We start from the raw sequence: 21596 nt of genomic DNA on the forward strand, positions 1-21596 counted from the left end.
TACCTTTTCATATGATGATTAAGACGACAGGGAGCTGACGTAGGTCTGTTAGCTATTATAGTTCAACATTCATTTTGTAACATTCTTAGAAGATGTTTAATTGACTTGGAATACTATATGGAACCAGAAAACTGACCACACCTCAGCAACTTTTGATGCTTCATAAAGCTCAGATCAGACCTTCTTTGAAGTATTGTTCTCATGTATGCAGCTCCGACCATGACCATAGTCTGAAGCTACTGGATTCCATATAGAAAAGAGCCATCCGCCTGATTGGACACGCGAACATCACTTGGAACCTTGGTAGTCTGGAACATTGAAAAAAGATTGGAGATTTGTCTCTATTTTATAGATACTTCCACGGGAGGTGTTCAAGTGACTTGGCACATTTGATTCCATCAAGAGCGGTACCTATCACAAATACGCGACGGAGTGTGGCTGCTCATCGTTTAGAGCTTCAACACCTTGAATTTCTCTGTTTAATAGTTCTTCAATTTGGAGAACTGCGTTTATGTGGAATAACTCCCTGAGAACGTTTTACTGAATGAATTCAATCTTTAGCGATTCAAATCCTACGTGAATCGCTACTTCTGCACAGGCAACAATCATGTTGTAGATTTCTCTCTGAAATACGGTTGCATTGAACCCAATGCAGATTGATGTTTTCAAACAGGTCTGTGACTACACGCATGTACCAAACAATGAGATATTTTTGATTTACCTTGTAACCAACAGCTACAGGCTGATATCTCAGTTCGATGAACACATTTTTGTTTGTTAAGGAATGAATCCATTCCATTCCAAATTCGTTCAAGTCGTTTAGTCATATAATCGAAATGAATTGCTCAGAAAAGTGTGTTTCTCTATTTCCCTATTGAATCTTATTTCGCGACATAATGAAATTCATTCCAGAAGTACTATTTTGGATAACATGTGTACTGCATATGGAAGTTGCTTCATTAGATTCAATTACATACATACATACACGATACCCTTAGATACTCCCACAGAAGGTGGAAGCATACGATAGTCGTCATGATCCCAAAACAGGGTGAGAACCCGCTGTTCCCAAAGAACTATCGCCCGATTATTCTGCTCTCGTCGGCGGCTAAGCCGGCTGAAAGAGTTGTTCTACGAAGACTCAACGAAGAAGTTGAGTACCGAAATGTTCTACCTGACGAACAATTCAGTGTTTCAGGAGAGAACACACCTCTGAGTTACAGGTTCTGAGACTAGTCGAAAATACCATCGCAAAACTAAATCGAAACAAAAAAGTTCATGTCGTTTTGCTAGACATTTCGAAGGCCTTCGACCGTATATGGCACGAATGCCTTCTGCATAAACTAATTGCGTTCGACGTGACCTGATTCGGTGGATTTTGTCTTTCCTGAAAGACAGAACGTTTCAGGTTAGAGTAGAGGGCTCTCTGTCTGACAACAGAGAGATGCTCGCTGGAGTGCCACAGGGGGCCGAGGTCTCGCCGACGCTGTATTCACTTTACACCAAGGTCAGCGCGTGTGAAGATATCTCTGTACGCCGATGACATGGCTCTCCTCTCGTCTTTCATGGGTCGGGAGCTCGATGTCGTCTACATGCAACGTGAATTGGATGACCTCGAGCGCTGGTACCTTGAATGGAAGATCCGGGTGAATCCGGAAAAGACCCAGGCGAAACCATGGGAAGATTGCTATCTTCTCCGGCCAGAAAAGTGAGAATGTCTGGAAGGGAGATCGACTGGCAAGCGCGGGTAAAGTACCTCGGTCTTCTAAAAGACCATGGGCTCACCTGGAACCCGCACATCACAACCGTGAAGGCAATGACTGAGTATCGGAGAGCTAGTTTGTACCCCCTGAACAACAGACGTTCTGAATTGAGCCTCAAAAACAAAATTACGATCTACAAAACGATGTTCAATCCTGTCATCATGTATGTTTCAGGCGTCTGGGGACAAGCAGCTCCGTCAAATATCTCCATTTTTAAGAGATTGCAAAATAAGCTAATAAGGATGATTGTGAATGCTCCTTGGTTCGTGCGGAATGAAGCCATCCGCAGAGATTTACAGCTGCCTTCCATTCAGCAGTGCATTCAGTAGAGGAATCGGCAAGTCCTTGATTTTGCCGAAAACCATGAAATTCCGTTACTCAGTGAAGCTATGTATTATACTGTAGACGACCCCTCTCGATGAAGAAGGCCCAGACACTCTGTCGAATGAGGCCCTCATGCCCTCCGTTAGAAGATGAACAATATCTTCACCCAAACACCCCAGCCAGGTAGGGGTTCACCGTACCGGGCGGTAACAATGTCTGAGGACTTTCATACCGCCACCAAATAATCAATCTTGATGCGCTCGTCCTTCTGACGAGCATCAGCTCTAAAGGTTAGGGAGCTGGGCTCCAACCTGCTTGAAACAAAGATGACTTCCCACATACACGATAGATACCACTGCTTCTAGGCTATAATTTGAACTCTAAAATCTATTTTGATCTGAATTCAAAAACTGAAACCGCTTCCAAAAATCGATTTCTGCAATTGATATTGAGCTCTGAAAATTAATATAAAATAAAAAAATTAATAAAATACTATGATCGTTTAACATTTCAATGGTATACTATATGAATTTTGATGAGGCTTCGAACCTATTCGTTACTATAGGAATATAGGCTTTCATGGCTGGTGTCAAATCCCGGAAGCCAATCGAAATTATTTGTTACTAGTTGAATAAATGACAAAAATGAAATGAAATAATATTTTATACAGTGAAGATCATTCAACTGTCGGCACTATGATACCTTAATAACTTTTTTGGTGGACTTTATTGGACTATATATATATATATATATATATATATATATATATATATATTGTTATTAAAATATAAAATTTGAAGAGTATTCATAATTTAATTAATTTGATTCTTGATTGTTATCCTGATAGTTCAAATAATTTGAAAATTTTCTGTGATATCAAAATTCTTAGTGCTCCGGCAGATACCTGTCCTTACCTCTAAATATTACCTCTATTCTTTAAGGTTGCTCAGCTCAATCGAAGCTCATGCAGCTCTCTTTCTCAAAGTAGAATTCTTGGAAAGGTGTTATGAATGAAATTTTGTATGTCTGTGTTTTTGAAAATAAAACTTTTGTCTCAAAGTTAATAAAAAATATAATGAATGTAGAATTTTGTAAATGTTTTGTCGAACCAAACTTAAATTACCCTAAAACTTCGCCAAAATACCTTATGCTAAGAAATGTTCCAGTAAATGTTAAATTTGAAACAAAAATATTCTTAGAATTGTGTTCCGTACAGTTAAATTTACGTGTAACGGCAAATTAGTTACTTGAAAACTTAAGATGTCTGTGGTTCGTGCGTGGGAAACGATTCTAAAAATATCTGTGCTAAATGTCAGTGAATTTTTCAAATTTTCCTAATATTAAATCCAATAATAGTTCTTGTAAATAAAATGATGAAGTTCGTTGATAAATAAAAGTTCAAAAGTTCTGATTTTCACACTGGAAGTTCCTTGTGACTGGAAAACTTTTGATTCGATTTGGAGGTTATGAATTGTTCAAGATTTTCAAAAATGTATTCTTCTTATGGATTGGGAATTATAAATGATATTGTAATATCTCAAAACTGGTACAGCTTCCCTGGATTGGTTTTCCCCTGATTGGAATTTTGAATTCTTCCAGACACTCTAAAATCTCCAGTAAGTATCCTTTCTCGTCATTATTATTTGTACTCTGGCTCCTATTGATGGTTTTATATTGATAACAACATACAAAACGGCCTTTTCTCTTTCTTTTCCCTTTTTATTTCAAACAGCTCTTCAAAAAAATTCGCGTCTGGACAATTCAAAAGCTTCTCTCCTCCTTTTTATTGATTCCTGGCAACCAGACAAAATTTTCCTGCCTGCTACTCTTCATGACAATAATTTTGAAATTTCTTCAATTTTGACACTTTTCACTGTTCACACATATTATATCTATGATTTCTGTTACCCAATTTCCACTAATACTAATAATGAATAATTTTGATTATATTTCATCACATTTAGGTTTGAATTTTTCTAATTTTGAATCCAAAATTCATCATTTTTCAGTAGTTAACACCTCCTTTTCAATTTATCAATCTGATTGGCCACTCTTTAGTTGCATCCAAATCATGTACTGAGTGTTCTTACCATTTTTCAGATAAAATTCCTAATGTCAGTGTTAATTGAATTTTTGTTATTAATTTGTAGTGTAAATCTGTTTTATTGTATGTTATTATGTTGTATTAATGTCTTTACTGTTTTCAGTGTATTTGTCCCGATGATTGATGGTTTCTGGTTAGTTGTGCTGTTTGGAAATGATCTGAAATACTGATAAGTCACAACTTTGCCTGATCTGGGCATGAACATTACTCCAAATTATACAGATAAGAATTTGAATAAAGGTAAAGTATCTGGCTTTCTAATAAAATTAAACATCTAAGAATAACTTTGATTTTCACAAACTTTCAACACTGAACTAACAAAATATGTGAACTTTTAACATCAAATTAATAATAATATGAAAAACTTTTAACATCGAACTATCAAAATAAATACAAACTTTTAACTTTCAACTACTAAAATAAATGCAAACTTTTAACATTTAACTAATTAAAATATGAAAATCTTTAACTTTGAGAACAGAATAATCTTATAAAAAACTTATCATAACAATATATATATATATATATATATATATATATATATATATATATATATATATATATATATATATATATATATATATATATATATACATATATACACAAAAATCGGTTAAATTCGTGAGGTTGCAGTCAATAGCTGGGCTGTTACAAAGACAATTCTTTGTTATATGTCAAGCTTTCGGTATATTTCACACCTTCGTCAGGACAACTACAATAATAAGATCATATATCTTGTAAAGAATAAATATAAATATGAAGAACTTACTAACGTGAGAATAAAATATAAAATGATTCAAAAACAGATAGAAAAAATTAAATAATGACAGTTGATAAAAATTTTTGGCTGACAATGTCAAGTGGGAAAATTCTGAATGATACTCGAATTACTAGATCTTTTATTTTCTTTATCATATTTCAGTAGGTATGTGTAAATTTTGCTGAGACTATCAATATCAGTTCGTTTATTCATTGAATGTTCTTCGTTATTAATGTGTATAATTTCCAAAAATATTCTTTTATTTGTATTGGTTTCTCTATCTAAAATATTTGGATTTTCAAAATTCATTTTATGATCCTCCGAATTAACATGTTCTGTTAATGCACAAGAATTAACATTTCGTCTACAGTCGCTTTTATGGGAAGTGATACGACTACTTAGAGGTCTAGATGTTTGTCCTATATATGTTTTAGAAAAATCCATACAAGAAATTTTGTATACTAAATTGGATTTTTGTTTATTTGAAATTCGAGCTTTTAGTTTACTGTATAATTTAGATATAGAAGTGACATTTGTTTCAGATATTTTGAAACTTCAATCATGAATTCCAGTTGCGTCTTTCTGTACACATACTTCATTCGTATGCATTCGATATTTGCATTCAAATTTTCATGCTACTCCCAAGAGAGAATATTAGTTTTAAAGTTTTGCTGTCTGCGCGAACAAACAAGTAGCTAATATAAAAAAACTGCCGCACCCGAAGCAGGAATGTTTATTCATTCGGCACTCTATTGAATTCTCTCTCGGCATCGGAGAGACTAGAGCATCGATTATGCACACGAAGCTTCAGCTGAAATGCTAATGCGTTTTCTATGGGTGTAAATCTCCTCCGGCTGGATTACATAGTTTGTATTATTGAAATAAATTTCGTACATAATCCCGCTCCGGACGTTAATGCATTTCGAATGGACGAATTTATGGAGCGCGTTGATTTCAGAAGGACAAAAAGCGGAGCCATCGAACCGTCGCAAATGGTTCCTTTGAAGTCGACGGAGTGGTTGCTCGTGGCTATGACGGTTTGAATGGTGTTGTTTGGAACTATATATCACATATTGGGTAAAAACTTGAGTCTATTCCACAGAAAATTTCTCGCTCGATGCTCCCGTGAAATATCGGCTCTTGTTTTCTGAGTAGCTCCATTGAGCACGCTCCAATGAGTTCTCGCCTCTCTAACATTCATATTCAAACCTTAAACAAACCATACACCAAATGAACAAATATGCAATTTATGATTTTGAGCCATTTTCTATATTAATTGTTGCAATAGTGTTTCTTAAGCAAAAAGCGAGAAACTTCCTCATACATAAGTCTTCAACAATTAATGTTTGAGAGAGAAAACATCTTCGTGAGGAAAGATTATATTGAAAGGAACTGTAGAACCCTCCCAAAACAAACTTGATGAATTTGGAGAAGAGAATCTTCATCAGGCCTCAAGAGTGGTCTGAGGGTATACGCATGCAATCGGTATAAAATTCACAAATGTGCAAGTGTTTCTAAAAAAACAATGCGAGGACTGCTGAGAGAAAGTTGTGTTTACAGACGAAAGCATTCTGCAACATCTCGATACCAGAACGACGTATTTTTACCTCGTTGTGAAACAACGTCACTCACAAAACGTCACTCAAAAAATGAGCTGTATGAACTCGACGTGACGATCTAATTAATGATACATCTTCACGGTTACACTTTCCCCGAAGGTCATGAACTCTTGAGTTTCGACAATCTACATGACATAATGGTACAGGATGAAGCCTGTGGAGTCATCAGCAGTTCGGATCTTCTCCTCTGCTTGGTTTTCGACTATGACAGCAGAAATAGAAGCATTATTTTTAGAGCAACTGCCTGAGCAGCTTATGAAACTGGTTTCATTTCCAAGACTGAACGACGTCATTACAATTCTGTCACCGAGTCGGAACCCGTTCAGCCGAAGGTTCACATAAAAAATGCAGGGATTACTTCATTTCTGCGACTTCATAGGGAAAATCTGAATCATGAAGTCTTTTTCAATAACACTAAAGACCTCGGCTGTTCATAACATCTGACTTTCACTTTTCCCAGGTCTGGTGAGCTTAAGTCGAGAACTGAATGGTGAGCTGAGATGATGTTATCAACAAATCAGTGTACCGTAGTCTTGTGATGGATATAGAGGTCCTGGACACCAAGTTCAGGGCCTGTCGTGTGGCTAATGGGTCTGTATGCACTCCTTGCCAGCATATGCGATCTCAGTCTGTATCTGTCGACTCGCTTCTTCATCACCTACAGCACTTTAACGGTATTGACGAGACACTGGTGTTGCTTTAGGTTCCAAGAGATACTGGATTCGTTGGCTGAGGAAATGAAAAGTAACGAATTTATTGGAATTATTCATTTTCCACCCTCAGACTGATATAAGCTAATGAGCCTGATGTACGAGTGTTCTTCCTCGACCATCATATTGAGATAATCGTCGTGAAGTTTTCAGTATCGAGTGAGATGAATGTTGGTTATGAAAAGGAAGAAAAACGAATGAAATATCAAGATCTCCATCTCGGGCTCCGTAGAATTTATCCAGACTACACTATTGGAATAGTGGTTCTGATTATTGAAGATGAGGCAGAAATTTCAACAGAACAAATTCAGAAGGCTGTCATACTTGATTCATTGTGTTTAGTTGGGTCACACAATTCTCATACCTAATGATCGCCCACCTTATGATCGTGCAAAGCATTCATTGATAAGTTATGTAGGCACGCTCTTTCGAATATATGGGGGCTTCGAGGATACTACCCGACCACTGCAACCTCACCGGTCAAAAAATAATGATGATAAAAATGATGATGAATTTGTTATGCTTACTTCTATTCGTTTAACGATTACTGGTACTGGAATTTAAGCAAGCAAAGCGGTAGCAATGAAAGCTAACTTCTTTTTTAGCACTTAATCTCCTTTCCCCGTCAAAGTGTTATCATTGTTTCCTCTCCAGAATTTCTCTATTCATAGGAAGATCAAGTATGATTTCATGCTGATGTTCAAAAATTCACTTCCGAGTATCAATCATGGCGAAAGGTAAATTTGCATATTTTTATTTATTCCGCGAATTCGTATCAGGCACCTACCGCTTGTATTGATATTTATTTCGACTTGATGATATTCTCTGACCGACAATCAATTCAAAGAAGACATGTAAACTGCTTTTTCATTAACCATATTATGCAAACAGTTGATTGAAATTTCACTCAAGTATCTAACTATCGGGATATCAGTTTTCAGAAGCAAAATATTTCAGACTTGTGCACATTCTGACACATTTTCCCCTATACTATTGAATTTTAGGTCTCCACCTCAAAAATCTCTCACTCCAGATTAAATAGTCTCCTTCAGAATCTACCGTGACAAAACCCAACATCGCCCGCAGAGCGAGCTGGAGCAGAAATCCCCCTAATAAAATATTCCAATTACCGACACCATCAATAAATCATCCTCATTTCTCTCTTCCACAAAAAGGAAAGTGGGACAAAATCGATAAGAATTCCAGCTCGCCATGGATCTTGTTATCTCAGCAAAAGGTTCGAATTCGCGGAGAGAATGTTATGTCTGATTGCGCGTCAAGACGATCTAATGCTGGTCTCCCTCGAACTTCACTCACGAGATACAAAACAGTTAGGATGAGTCAGTTAGGATGAGTTGTGAAAGTTTCACCAGAACTCTAATCGTCGACCGCCACAAGACGGAGGATTGACTGCGCTCCAAACTCACAACTTGAAAGGAGAATTAATTGTATGTGCATCAGCTTAAGCAGACCTAACGAGATGTAAAGTTTCAAATGTGTTCGTTTTCCACATGATTTCGTTAATTTATATTTGTTTTTTCAACAAATTTCAACTCATATTAATATCAGATTACTAATTTTGTTACATGCTTATTTTTCTGTATTCTCTCCTGTTTTTCTGTAAAATTTATTGAATAGCTAGCTTCCTTTTTGATGTAATGGAATTGGATTATATATATATATATATATATATATATATATATATATATATATATATATATATATATATATATATATATATATATTTGATTGATGCAACTAATTTTCCTTTATTTTGAGTATTTCAATATTAGATTCTACAAAAAGGATTTGAAGCTTTATATCTTCTATTAATTATCTGCGAGCGCTTTCGACAGTTGGTAGTACTGTCATCTTCTGGCACTCCTCAAACTGAACTGGTCATCCTGTTGTATGTCTCTTTATACGGTCAGAGCGTCTTAACTCAGGTATTTCAGGTACTTAAGGTAAATTTGCCTGTATTTGTTCTGCATCAGGTACTCTTCTTCGTGTTAGATCTTCTCTAAGAATGTGTATGGTTTTGTTTAATATATTGAATGTGAGTCTTGTTGTGTTTTGATTTGTACTTGATCCTCGATAAGTGATTTATGACTGTTGAATTTATGGATGTTCAAATTTTTTCCAAATGTCCATGCGGTTTCCCTTGTTGATTTGTTTTATTAGTTTTATGTTCTCTGGGGGGGGGGAAATTATGTTTGTTTTGTATGGCGTGTGTTGCAAGGTTTGATTTATATACTGTTGGATTTATGTATGCCTTTTTGTGCATATATATATATATATATATATATATATATATATATATATATATATATATATATATATAGTTGTGCATGAAGTGGACTTCTAGGCTCATCAAACACCAAGACTTGAAATTATTTATCATGCTAGCTATGATAAGTTCATAGTTTGGAGATTTCAAATTGTCCAAAAACTTTGTCACAATTTCTTTGAATAAAATTCAAGCCTTTTTGAATGATATCCAAGCCTTTTCTCCTCATAGTTGCTTCGAGGTTGGGATCGAACATCAGGCCCAACCAATACCACTTCTACCACTTCAGCTTTCCGTTAATGAGGATTGTTTACGTGAATATATAAAACAGGCACCGTCTCCAGGCGGAACTTTCACAAATTCTGTTTCATTGAGACCAATTCATTGTGTAGTGATTGAAGAATCTTTTCAGGATCAATTGAAATTGTATGCACAATACTTTCTCTGCCGGTTATCAAATTTGTTCTTGAGGACATTATTTTTTGGATCAATGTTGATCGCCTGTTTTCTCAGTTTTGAGCAAATGAACAATCGGCAATGAGGCGAAAGTATTTTCATTGTGTGATAATACACCTATACAACTTGTTTTTGATGAGCCTGAAATGTTTTCAATCTTCCTTTCCAAATTCAATGTGAAATTCAGTCAGTGGACCATCAATATATCACAGCAGTGAATCAAATCCTCTTCTTGACTGAAATAGTGCCCAAACTGTTTCAAATGGTGAGTAGATGTTCCAGATTCCAATGAATGTTTTTTCCAGTCTGGAACCAAGCAATTTTGTTGTTTTTTCGATCAAACACAAATATCTTACTGAATGATTCGAAACAACTGTGGTTTTGATTTTCCTTAAGAACGTTGAAACTTTGATTCACTTTTCTCTGATACCAGAGACAGCTGTTGAACACTCTCGTCTTAGGAATATGGCCTTCCGGTATATGTCCTACCTGTCAAACTGAAGAAATGTTAGAATAAACAATTCATTTCCTATTTTCAGAGTTATTTCAAGAAACATCTGTGCTTCAAAAATAACAATCGCTTGAATAATTTTTTGCTCTCTCCATATCAGAGGTATGGCAAATTCGAAAGAGTTCTTTCCTTTCGTGTACCATTTCCTAAAATCCTCGACGCAAACAACACACTATGAGAGAAACCCAACGTTTGTCTTTTTTGGGGTCAGTAATGCTTCTTCAACGTTTTTCTATCACAAAGTTACATCAGATGTAGCAAATAGGGGTCAGGATAGTTTTTACAAACACTACTGTTCATTTTGAACTGCTAATGAAAAGCACAAATATTGAACAAAGATGCATAGAATTTGTGCTATTTTTACCGATTTGCTTTTGTTTCCTCAAAAATCTCTCGACGCAAGAAATGGCATCGACCCAACTTTTCACGCATGCTGATTAAATGAGATTAGATTGTCGGGGAGCTAGCCTATGGCCTGATTCCCTGCGACCTTTTCAGATATATTGGTTTTTAGAGCTCATTATCTAGCTTGCTCACTTTGATTAGACTACATAGTCTTGACACTGACCCCTTCATAAAGCTGGCAGCCTCTGGTTTCTCTTCCCCGCATCTTGCGTGTCTCAGTCAATTCCTGCAACGTCGGACACGGAACTCTTAAACTATCGTAATTTTCCTACCCCAAACAGTTCATTCTTTCTATCTCCGGTCACAAGACATGAAGTCCTAACTACCATAAATAGTCTAAACAACTCACGTTGCTTGGATTCTTACGAACTAAACAGCTTCGTCATCAAGGAAGTAGCTGATATAATTGTAAAGCATATCACCTCCCTCATAAATCTGATTTTCTTGTCCGGTATGCTTTCAAAATATCGAAAGTCTTACCTCTTCATAAAAAAGTGAACCTTTCGGATACCAATAAATACCGACCAATAACTATCATCTCTATCTTCAGTAAAATAATCGAGCGTTTATACAACTATTTTGAACAAAACATGTTTTTTACCGACTCACAATTCGGATTCAGAAGAGAGAGATCCACGTCGCAAGCTGTTCTGAAGGTGGTGAGTGATGTGATCGAGGGCCTTGAGGAGGGCAAGATAACCGCCATCACACTCTGCGACCTATTTAAGGCGTTTGATTGCATCTCTCATTCTATTCTTCTGGATAAGCTGCAGTTCTATGGAATAAGAGGTGTAGCTTTATCGCTCATTGCCTCATATTTAACAAATCGTTTACAAGCTGTCACATATAACAGCTGTACATCTAATTATAAACCTATCAAACATGGAGTGCCCCAGGGCTCAGTCCTCGGCCCACTATTGTTCATCATTTACATCAATGATCTACCTAATTTTTCACATCCCTATAAGTCAGTTTAATTTGCTGACGATACTACGCTCATCTTTTCAGGTGACACCTTGCCGGATTTGCAACAGTCTGTGAAAATTTCACTCTCAAGTGCTGAAACGTGGTTTTCATTAAATAAACTAAAACTGAATAATGAAAAAACAAAGAATCTCACCTTTTGTTTGTCTAGCACTATGTCTAGTGATAACAGTGTGAAATTGTTAGGTATAAACATAGATAGTAAATTATCTTGGCAAAATCATACGGATGACCTACGAGGTAAATTGGCCAGCTCAATTTTTTTGCTCCATCAACTGAAGCCAATTACAAGTTTTCCAACACTCAAAAATGTATATTTTTCATTATTTCACTCTGTCATTACTTATGGGATTGTACTCTGGGGGAACGCCTCTAGTGCTGTAGATATTTTCCGACTTCACAAAAAGGAATCAGGATACTTGCCAATGTGAGTTTTCGTGATCACTGCCAGCCCTTTTTTACACAATTACGCATATTGCCTTTGCCTTCATTATTCATTTTCTCGGTTCTGCTCGAGATCCACAAAAATCGAATGTGTCTGCGCAAACAATCCGATATACATAATCATTATACCAGAGCTGCAGGCAATATTCGTACTGATCGTTTTCCCAAATCACAGAAAAACTCTCTAAATTATAATCTTCACAACCTGTTACTGCAGGAATACAAAATCCTATCAAACAATAAATTCAAGAAGCGCTTAAAAGAATTTTCAATTGTTTCTATTCTGTCAGTGATTTCATGGAGCATTTTCGACATCGCTAGTGTATTTCTATGGAGTGCACTCGCCACCTCGACATTTTACAATAGCTAGTAGTAGTGTCCTATATTTTAAAAATTTTATTTTATCTTATTTTGTTTCTTTATGTGTTGTACTCTTTTTAGATATTATTTGGACTTACTACCAACATTATGTAATGTAAGGTAGTCGATAAACTTTCATTTATTCAGCATTGCTATCGCTATTGCTATCGCAGTGCGGTTTCTTTCTCTTCTTGACAGAATCTGCATTGGCTTTCTCCTGTAAGACTCATGTTGCTCATATGTTTCTTGAGTCGGCTATGCTCCGTTAGTAGCCCTACCACTACCCTTACAACCTTACGGTTGTGGTTTAGCTGATGTTTCGTGAATCTGGGCGATGGTTTCTCTATGAACTCTTTCGTTTTCCTCATTCCTGCGTGCTTATTTTACCATCTATCGATTCGGCTTGAATCCATGAATTTATGGATGTCTTTATACATGCTTTCGCTACCCCGCAGAAGGGTTCTGGGCCGATTATAGCCTTGGATGCACCTACACGAGCTAGAACATCGGCCTCCTCATTACCTTTGTGACCCACATGTCCGAGTACCCAAGCTAAATGACCCTATTTTGGGTACTTAGCACATTGAGTGCGCTCAGACAGCTTCCCACCAGTCTTGAGAAGACTTGAAATGAGCTGAGCACCTTAATTGCCGCCTGGCTGTCGTAGAAAATGGCAATGATTTTATTTGTGACTTTCTTCCTGACCACATGCTGATGGATGGAACAAGAATCGTTTTGGTGTGCACTTAGCGCCTCTGTGGATAGAACGCCGAAATTGGATCTCCTTCATTTTATGAAGAATCACGAGTTCCGTAGATAAAGTGTTTCCACCAGAATATTCCATACAGGAAGAGGTCCAATTGTTTATACCATGGTATTTCTAGACATCTTGGATTGAACAATATAACTTGAGGTTATATCAGCTGAGAACAAATGAATGTGTATTTTATAGAACTACCAACCTGATTTCATTCGATATTGATACCAACCTCATAACACTAAATTGATTGCTGATTTGAACGAGTAAAATATGTCTGTGATTAGATTCAACTTTATCGAATTTCAAAATATAAGAGATTGGCAGGAAATATGACATTTTTGTTGGATTTTTCGGAATCAGCACACCAAATTACACAGAAACAAGCTGAAGTTGTTGAAGCAGTTTTTTTATGATTTGCATATAATGATGAACAAGAAAAAATTCAGGAGCTGATTTCTTTTGTCAACACTAATTACATCATCCTTCGTAGACATTGTTCTGTCATTGAAGTCACAAATAGTGACTTCAGTCCAAGTATCATATTTGAGGTGTTGCTGGATTCCAGAACACAAACCATCTCAGGGGTAAACTCAATAGTCTGTCTCTTCTACACGTGAATAGAATTCCTAAATACTGATTTCACGAATGGTGGAAAAATTACCCAAAAAGCAACTGATGTCATCATCATTATCACCATTGAATCTTTACCTGTTCAAAGGTTGGTGAAATCGATATTCTCATAGCACAGATTTTTGTCTCAGATCCACAACTCCATATAGAACCAATTCCGTACATTCCGTCGACCTGTACGTCTGTATAAGCCGACCTAACGATCGATAAGAAAACGAATTTATTTAATAGCAAAGGTACGGGATTATCCTGGATACTTTCGAAAGAAAGAAGTAAAAAGACTAATGCCACCAGTCGTACAACTCTTCGGGAGGATTCAATTTATTTCGAGCTTTTTCTTTTCCTCATTTCACGGACATCACAATAAAAAATATTCGATTCGCTTCTGAAAGGGACGGGGTCTTGGGTTGAAAGCGGGTTGTTGAAGCGCAATTATTAGTTGAATTATTCAATTCCATTCAATGGAATTGAAGGCATCCTTCTTGAGAGGTTTTTCGTAGGTTGGGTCATGCGATATTGGGTTTGGAATGGGTGATTCTGATGGCAATAACCACAGAGGAATTTTCATTCGTTTGAGAAATATTGGTGAACTATCAGTAATAGAAGATACGTAGAGATATCTCGTCAAAAACAAACATTCACATTGATTTTTTTTATACAACTCCCATATACATTTCAGAGGACCGAAAAGAAATGCAGGAAATTCAATACTATTCATCAGTTCGCAAGCTAATATAGAGTGTGTAGTCACATTATCATTCCAATTCGACTTTAAGATGAATAAGTGAATTGAATTCTACAAATTATTTACCAATATACAAAGTGATGTAGAAGTCATAAGTATCAAAGTTTTTTTTTTTAAATATCATATTAATACCAAGTAGTTCAAGAGTTTTGTCAAATATGATGTGAAAACTGACCCCTTTAACCATACCCAATTATGAAGGAAACTACATTATACAGTATCACAACTAGCTATTTTATATTTTATGATAGTTGCGTTTCGGAAAAACTACATTTCTCTCTGTTTACAAAACAGCTGTAAGTAGGAACTTGGCATCGTTTTATGAAACATTATAATTTTTATTAATACTTTGTAAGGCCTTTTACAAACACTACGAAACAGTTTCATAAATATTTAGGCAGTTAATTTAAAAATTTTCTAACATCCTTGAAAAGTATTTTTGTGAAGATACGAGATAATCGTAATACAATTTCAAAAGGGTCATTCAGTATTTGCAAGTGAGCTTTATGAAATATAATGCAGCCTAAAACGATAACGATGAAATAAAAAAAAGTTCAAAATGTTTTCTAGGGCACTAGAAAAATATAAAAGATATGTCAACTAAAAGCTAACAAATAGAGAGGTTGAAGCCATTTTAATAATTTCACTTTTTTACTTAGAAAACTGTTGAAGACATTATTTGTGCTTCAAATATTGTAATTTTCACTGCCAATGAAATTTTATTCACAAAAATATAGCCTATTGTTAGCAAAATTTGAGCGCGCCACTCTTTTATTGATGTTTTTGGAAAAAATTAATAATCTGACAAAAATTCACTTTATCGACGCATTGATTTTTTTGTCGCGAATTCAACTCAGTTTGTTCTGAATAATTTAATCTGCGTGTGATCTTTTTGTACTTCTCAGCTGGAAATATTCTGGAAGGATTCCATAGTTTCTACTCATCTAATGTCAGTATTCCGATTTGCTATCCTTTTAAAATGGCGTCGTTCTATAAAATAGCAGTCAAGCTGCTGGAAAATAATTCTATGACAATCAAACGATAAGTAGATAAGTACTTTTCTGATTTCAATTTAAGAGCCACCGGTAGACAGCTGTTTCAGCCTATTGAGCATCGTCAGTACCGGGCAGGCGGTCTTCGGTTGAAGACAAAATGTGAATAACCAAAAAAAGTACTTAACGAAAATAACTGCCTATATGCAAGCGAGACATAAGTGGAACCGCCTATTGGTGTAACACCCAAGTCAACTTGCCAAGTTTTTATTTCAATGTTGGTGGTTTCACCAATCAACCGACAACTGCGATAGCAGAAATTTGGGAAGCTAACCTGGACGGTCATCGAAAAACGAATCCACATGTTTCTAGAAATGAAATGAAATCGAGAAAGGTAATTGCAGTCAAGCTGCTGGATAATAATTCCTTGAAAATCAATAGATAAATAAGCACCTTATTGATTTCAATCTAAGAGTCACCGGTAGACAGCTGTTTCAGCCTATTGGGCATCGTCAGTGGTGGGCAGGCGGTCCTCGATTGAAGACAAAATGTGAATAACCAAGAAGAGTGCCAAACCAAAATAACTACGTAAACGCAAGCAAGACATAAGTGGAACCACCTATTGATGACGACTAAGTCAATTCGCCAAGTTTTTATGTCAGTGTTGGTAGTTTGACTAATCAACCAACAACTGCGGTAGTAGAAATTTGGGAAGCTAACCAGAAATGCCACCGGGAAACGAATCCACAAGTTTTTCGAAATGATATGAAATCGAGAAAGGTGCTGGAAAATAATTCCATGAAAATCAAAATATTATAATACAAGTTATTCTAATATTCCGATGAAATGTATTTTCATCTTCAAGGAAAATCTACAAAATAGGATGATAGTGAAATATGAAAGAGGGCTCAACTTACTGTTAGTGAGGCTCATTAATTCCCGTGGTACATAGATAATTTTATTTCTGACCGATTTCAATAAAATTTTGTTCATTTTTGAAACGGAAAAATGTACCAATTCATTACCTTCCCGGTATATTTGAATCAGGTACCGTTGATTATGGTAGAATTTTCTTGTTGCTAGGTTGTTGCTATGTTACTTGTTTATAAACAGAACTTTGTTATCAAGCTGTGTTTGCGGTGAAATAGTTATTTATGTATCAAGGGAATTAGGAGGGCCTTAATTACCGATGGCAAAGTTTGCGTCCCGAGGGCCTCTGGCCCGAGGGACAGCAATTGCCTGAGGTTATTAAGGCTCATTAATTCCCGTGGTACATAGATAATTTTATTTCTGACCGATTTCAATAAAATTTTGTTCATTTTTGAAACGGAACAATGTACCAATTCATTACCTTCCCGATATATTTGAATCAGGTACCGTTGATTATAGTAGAGTTTTCTTGTTGCTAGGTTGTTGCTATGTTACTTGTTTATAAACAGAACTTTGTTACCAACCTGTGTTTGCGGTGAAAACGTGTTTTCTACCCCAAATATAATGGAGGATATTTTGAAAAAATCTGAACAAGCAAGAGAATCATTAATTCCATCGAAAAGTGAAGCCGTATACCAAAAAGAATACAAGATATATCTGGACTGGCTGACACGGAAAAATGTTATGCCAAAAGATGTCACTGAAACTGTATTTCTGGCATATTTTCAAGAACTGGTAAGGAATTTTCTATGTTTTTCGGTAGATTTGGTAGTAATTGTGTTTATTCGTTTCAGTCAGAAACGTATAGTCCGAATTCTTTATGGACTAAATGGTCAATGCTAAAATCGATGGTGACTATACATGAGAAACGAGATACCACCAAGTTCAATGAACTACAGGCTTTTTTGAAACGGAAGAGTAAGAGTTATAAGCCGAAAAAGTCTGCTGTTTTATCTCCTAAAGATGTTATCAGATTCCTAAAGGACGCTCCTAATGATATTCATTTATTGCATAAGGTAATTTTTTTCTTATTTTCCTTTTTGTGTGTATTTATTTCCTTTTTTTGTTATAGGTTGTTTTGATTATGGGTTATTTTGGAGGATGCAGAAGTCAGGAACTTTTGAATATGAAGATATCGGATATAGAGGACCGGGATTCCGTTATGGTAGTGAACGTACCGGAAAGTAAAACTGGTGTATCGAAGAAATTTACAGTTGTGGATGAAAAAGAGTTCTCCGCTTTGCCTTTATTAAGACTTTATATGTCCTTGCGTCCTAAAGGTATTGAACGATTTTTTTTGAGCTTCCGACAAAATAAATGTACATCTCAGCCAATTGGAAAAAACATGTTTGGGAAAATCCCCAGCAAAATCGCAATGTATTTAGGATTGCCAAACTCATCTTCCTATACGGGACATTGCCTTCGTCGCACTTCTGCTACTGCTCTAGTCAATGCAGGAGCAACTATGACTAACTTAAAAAGACACGGAGGTTGGAAAAGTTCCACGGTGGTGGAGGGGTATTTGGAGGATAGCATCGAATTGAGAAATAAAACGGCGCGTATGTTGTCTACTTTGTCATCAGAAGAGGCAGGTACCTCGACTGTAGTGAACAGAAGCTCCAGCCATACAAAAGAAGAAATTGTTTCCAGTGGCGGAAGTAATTTTCAGGGAACATTTCAAAATTGTACATTTATTATTTGTAATGACGTGAATAAATAAAATATGGTTCAGTTTTCATTTCTATTTATTTTTACTTGTGAAAGGTAGAGGGAATTATAAAATCTGTAATGTCCCAAGGGAGTTATGACCCTCTTTATTGATAGCGTAACTATGACGACATAAGCTTATAATATCCCGGTCAGAAATAAACTTGTTTTCTACCTCAAATATAATGGAGGATATTTTGAAAAAAGCTGAACAAGCAAGAGAATCATTAATTCTATCGAAAAGTGAAGCCGTATACCAAAAAGAATACAAGATATATCTGGACTGGCTGACACGGAAAAATGTTATGCCAACTGATGTCACTGAAACTGTATTTCTGGCATATTTTCAAGAACTGGTAAGGAATTTTCTGTTTTTCGGTAGATTTGGTAGTAATTGTGTTTATTCGTTTCAGTCAGAAACGTATAGTCCGAATTCTTTATGGACTAAATGGTCAATGCTAAAATCGATGGTGACTATACATGAGAAATGAGATATCACCAAGTTCAATGAACTATAGGCTTTTTTGAAACGGAAGAGTAAGAGTTATAACCCGAAAAAGTCTGCTGTTTCATCTCCTAAAGATTTTATCAGATTCCTAAAGGACGCTCCTAATGATATTCATTTATTGCATAAGGTAATTTTTTTCTTATTTTCCTTTTTGTGTGTATTTATTTCCTTTTTTTTTTGTTATAGGTTGTTTTGATTATGGGTTATTTTGGAGGATGCAGAAGTCAGGAACTTTTGAATATGAAGATATCGGATATAGAGGACCGGGATTCCGTTATGGTAGTGAACGTACCGGAAAGTAAAACTGGTGTATCGAAGAAATTTACAGTTGTGGATGAAAAAGAGTTCTCCGCTTTGCCTTTATTAAGACTTTATATGTCTTTGCGTCCTAAAGGTATTGAACGATTTTTTTTGAGCTCCCGACAAAATAAATGTACATCTCAGCCAATTGGAAAAAACATGTTTGGGAAAATCCCCAGCAAAATCGCAATGTATTTAGGATTGCCAAACTCATCTTCCTATACGGGACATTGCCTTCGTCGCACTTCTGCTACTGCTCTAGCCAATGCAGGAGCAACTATGACTAACTTAAAAAGACACGGAGGTTGGAAAAGTTCCACGGTGGCGGAGGGGTATTTGGAGGATAGCATCGAATTGAGAAATAAAACGGCGCGTATGTTGTCTACTTTGTCATCAGAAGAGGCAGGTACCTCGACTGTAGTGTACAGAAGCTCCAGCCATACAAAAGAAGAAATTGTTTTCAGTGGCGGAAGTAATTTTCAGGGAACATTTCAAAATTGTACATTTATTATTTGTAATGACGTGAATAAATAAAATATGGTTCAGTTTTCATTTCTATTTATTTTTACTTGTGAAAGGTAGAGGGAATTATAAAATCTATAATGTCCCAAGGGAGTTATGACCCTCTTTATTGATAGCGTAACTATGACGATATAAGCTTATAATATCCCGGTCAGAAATAAACAGTTTTATAATCATTTCTTGACAATGTCAACTTGGTGAAAGAAACATACATCTGAAGACAGTGTTTTCGTTCTGGTGTAGAAACTGTGTTTTCTCCAGATTGATTTCACGCCTGAGTTTCAAACTTATCAGGCTTTTTCAATGTTTTGAAAGTGGAATAAAAATACAATTGGTGATCTCCAGTCTCCAAAATGAAATAATCATCTGTATTAACCGATGAATTGTTCAAATGTAATGCCAGTTTGTGAGAGAAAAGGCTTACCGATTAGACCGCCTCAACTTCTCCTTGAATAGGCAGGTTGAATAAAAAGTTGAATTCATAGCAGAAACGCTTCAAAATACTTAAAATACTTACAGATATGATGGGATGTTTTGAAGAACATCGAGTTGACTCACCTGAAACAAAAATAGAAAATGAATATCCCTTTCAACTTGTAGGAACGTCAATCATTTTTCATATGCAGTGAATACCTAACATTGCCTCTTGTCGAAACACGATATGAACATGTTTGTTTCAACAATTATATGGAGAAACAGTGATGAAAAGGCTTCAGTTGTGATATTTGATTTTTTTATTGCACATTACAAGATAAAATAAACCTACATACAAAATGTCAGCCTCCGAAAATAGAGCCACACGGAGAAACATTGATAAAAATGTGATTTTCAAATGTAAACGTACTTCTTTAATCCCCAGTGGGGGATCCTCAGTTGGAATATTTAGAAAATCCTTCTCTATTGAACATTTACCACATAAAACGAACCTACATACAAAATTTTATTCTTTGAAAATATAGCGCTACGGAGAAACAGTGTTGAAAAGGTAACTTTATTTTATAAACTCCCCTTTTTCCCGCGGCTGGCGCAGGAGGTAGGAATATTTTGAAATCCATTCATATTTCACATTTATAATATGAAACGAACTTTAGCACAAAATGTCAACCTCCGAAAATATAGCGCTACGGAGAAACAGTGATGATGAGGTAGGTTAGGTTAGGTTAGGTCCAAAGTGAGTGGGTCTATTCGATCCTCCACCGCAACCCGCAAAGGTTTATTGTGGCTCAGACTTATTCTCACTCGGCCAAACAAACCCAGCTTCTTTACTAAGCCGATTAGTTTAGATATGGTGTCAGCTACACCTGACGATGCCTTTGATTCAGTCGTGCAGGGCTTTTTCGCATCTGGTTTTGGTGAAACCTCACTTGAGCACAAACGTTTGCTAACCTTCTCATGGGGGGTTAGTTTCCCCGCCTGAGACAGATTTTGCGAAGGCCGCAGCTCTCGCTCCTGAACTAAATTCAAAGGGAGGTCAGTTGGAGTCGTAAACTCGACATTCAACTCCTGTTAGTGCGCATCTTAGACCTAGGAAGCACCTATATACCAAATTTCAGCTTCCTAGGACTCACCAGTACGAAAAAATAGAGATGAATGGGTAAATTTTCAGTAAGTGATTTTCGGATTCATCAATAAGTATAGATTTGCTGAACCCGATAGTTATGTTTTCTCAAAAATGTACTGACTCTATATACAACCAAGACTAGTAGGGGTTCCTTCTAAAAACATCCTATAAATATTCCAATGCTTTCTTGAGCCGGCCAGTTGAGGTTCTTATT

The 21596-nt window shown here is 36.1% G+C and overlaps 2 protein-coding genes and 1 long non-coding RNA gene across 10 annotated transcripts in view; 2 read left to right on the forward strand and 1 right to left on the reverse strand.

Annotated features, from left to right (window-relative positions):
* The window catches only part of LOC111504836 (uncharacterized), a 1217253-nt gene that overhangs the window by 625282 nt on the left and 570375 nt on the right, over nt 1–21596 (reverse strand). The gene's annotated exons all lie outside the window — the stretch shown is intronic.
* Nucleotides 17283–18526, forward strand: LOC141485083 (uncharacterized). The gene is made up of 3 exons (XM_074181080.1): nt 17283–17519; nt 17579–17800; nt 17857–18526. Exons 1-3 carry the CDS (start codon nt 17349–17351, stop codon nt 18502–18504), a joined length of 1041 nt encoding a protein of 346 aa, XP_074037181.1. The 5' UTR covers nt 17283–17348; the 3' UTR covers nt 18505–18526.
* LOC141485084 (uncharacterized) lies at nt 18678–19851 on the forward strand. 2 transcript variants are annotated; one of them, XR_012467007.1, is made up of 3 exons: nt 18678–18847; nt 18905–19126; nt 19186–19851. It is a non-coding gene; the product is annotated as an uncharacterized lncRNA (long non-coding RNA). The 2 variants fall into 2 exon arrangements; XR_012467006.1 differs by having other exon boundaries at nt 18678–19126.

This window comes from Leptinotarsa decemlineata, unplaced genomic scaffold (genome assembly GCF_025532065.1).
Source record: "Leptinotarsa decemlineata unplaced genomic scaffold, Ldec_3_MD MMD2_tig00026307_RagTag_RagTag, whole genome shotgun sequence".
NCBI lineage: Eukaryota > Metazoa > Arthropoda > Insecta > Coleoptera > Chrysomelidae > Leptinotarsa > Leptinotarsa decemlineata.

What these genes read in the sequence shown, in the direction of transcription:
- LOC141485083 (XM_074181080.1), top strand. Translation starts at nt 17,349, where the DNA reads ATGGAGGATATTTTGAAAAAATCTGAACAAGCAAGAGAATCATTAATT. An exon ending in TGGCATATTTTCAAGAACTG is followed by an intron (nt 17,520 to 17,578) that starts GTAAGGAATTTT and finishes TATTCGTTTCAG; the next exon opens with TCAGAAACGTATAGTCCGAA. An exon ending in ATATTCATTTATTGCATAAG is followed by an intron (nt 17,801 to 17,856) that starts GTAATTTTTTTC and finishes TTTTTGTTATAG; the next exon opens with GTTGTTTTGATTATGGGTTA.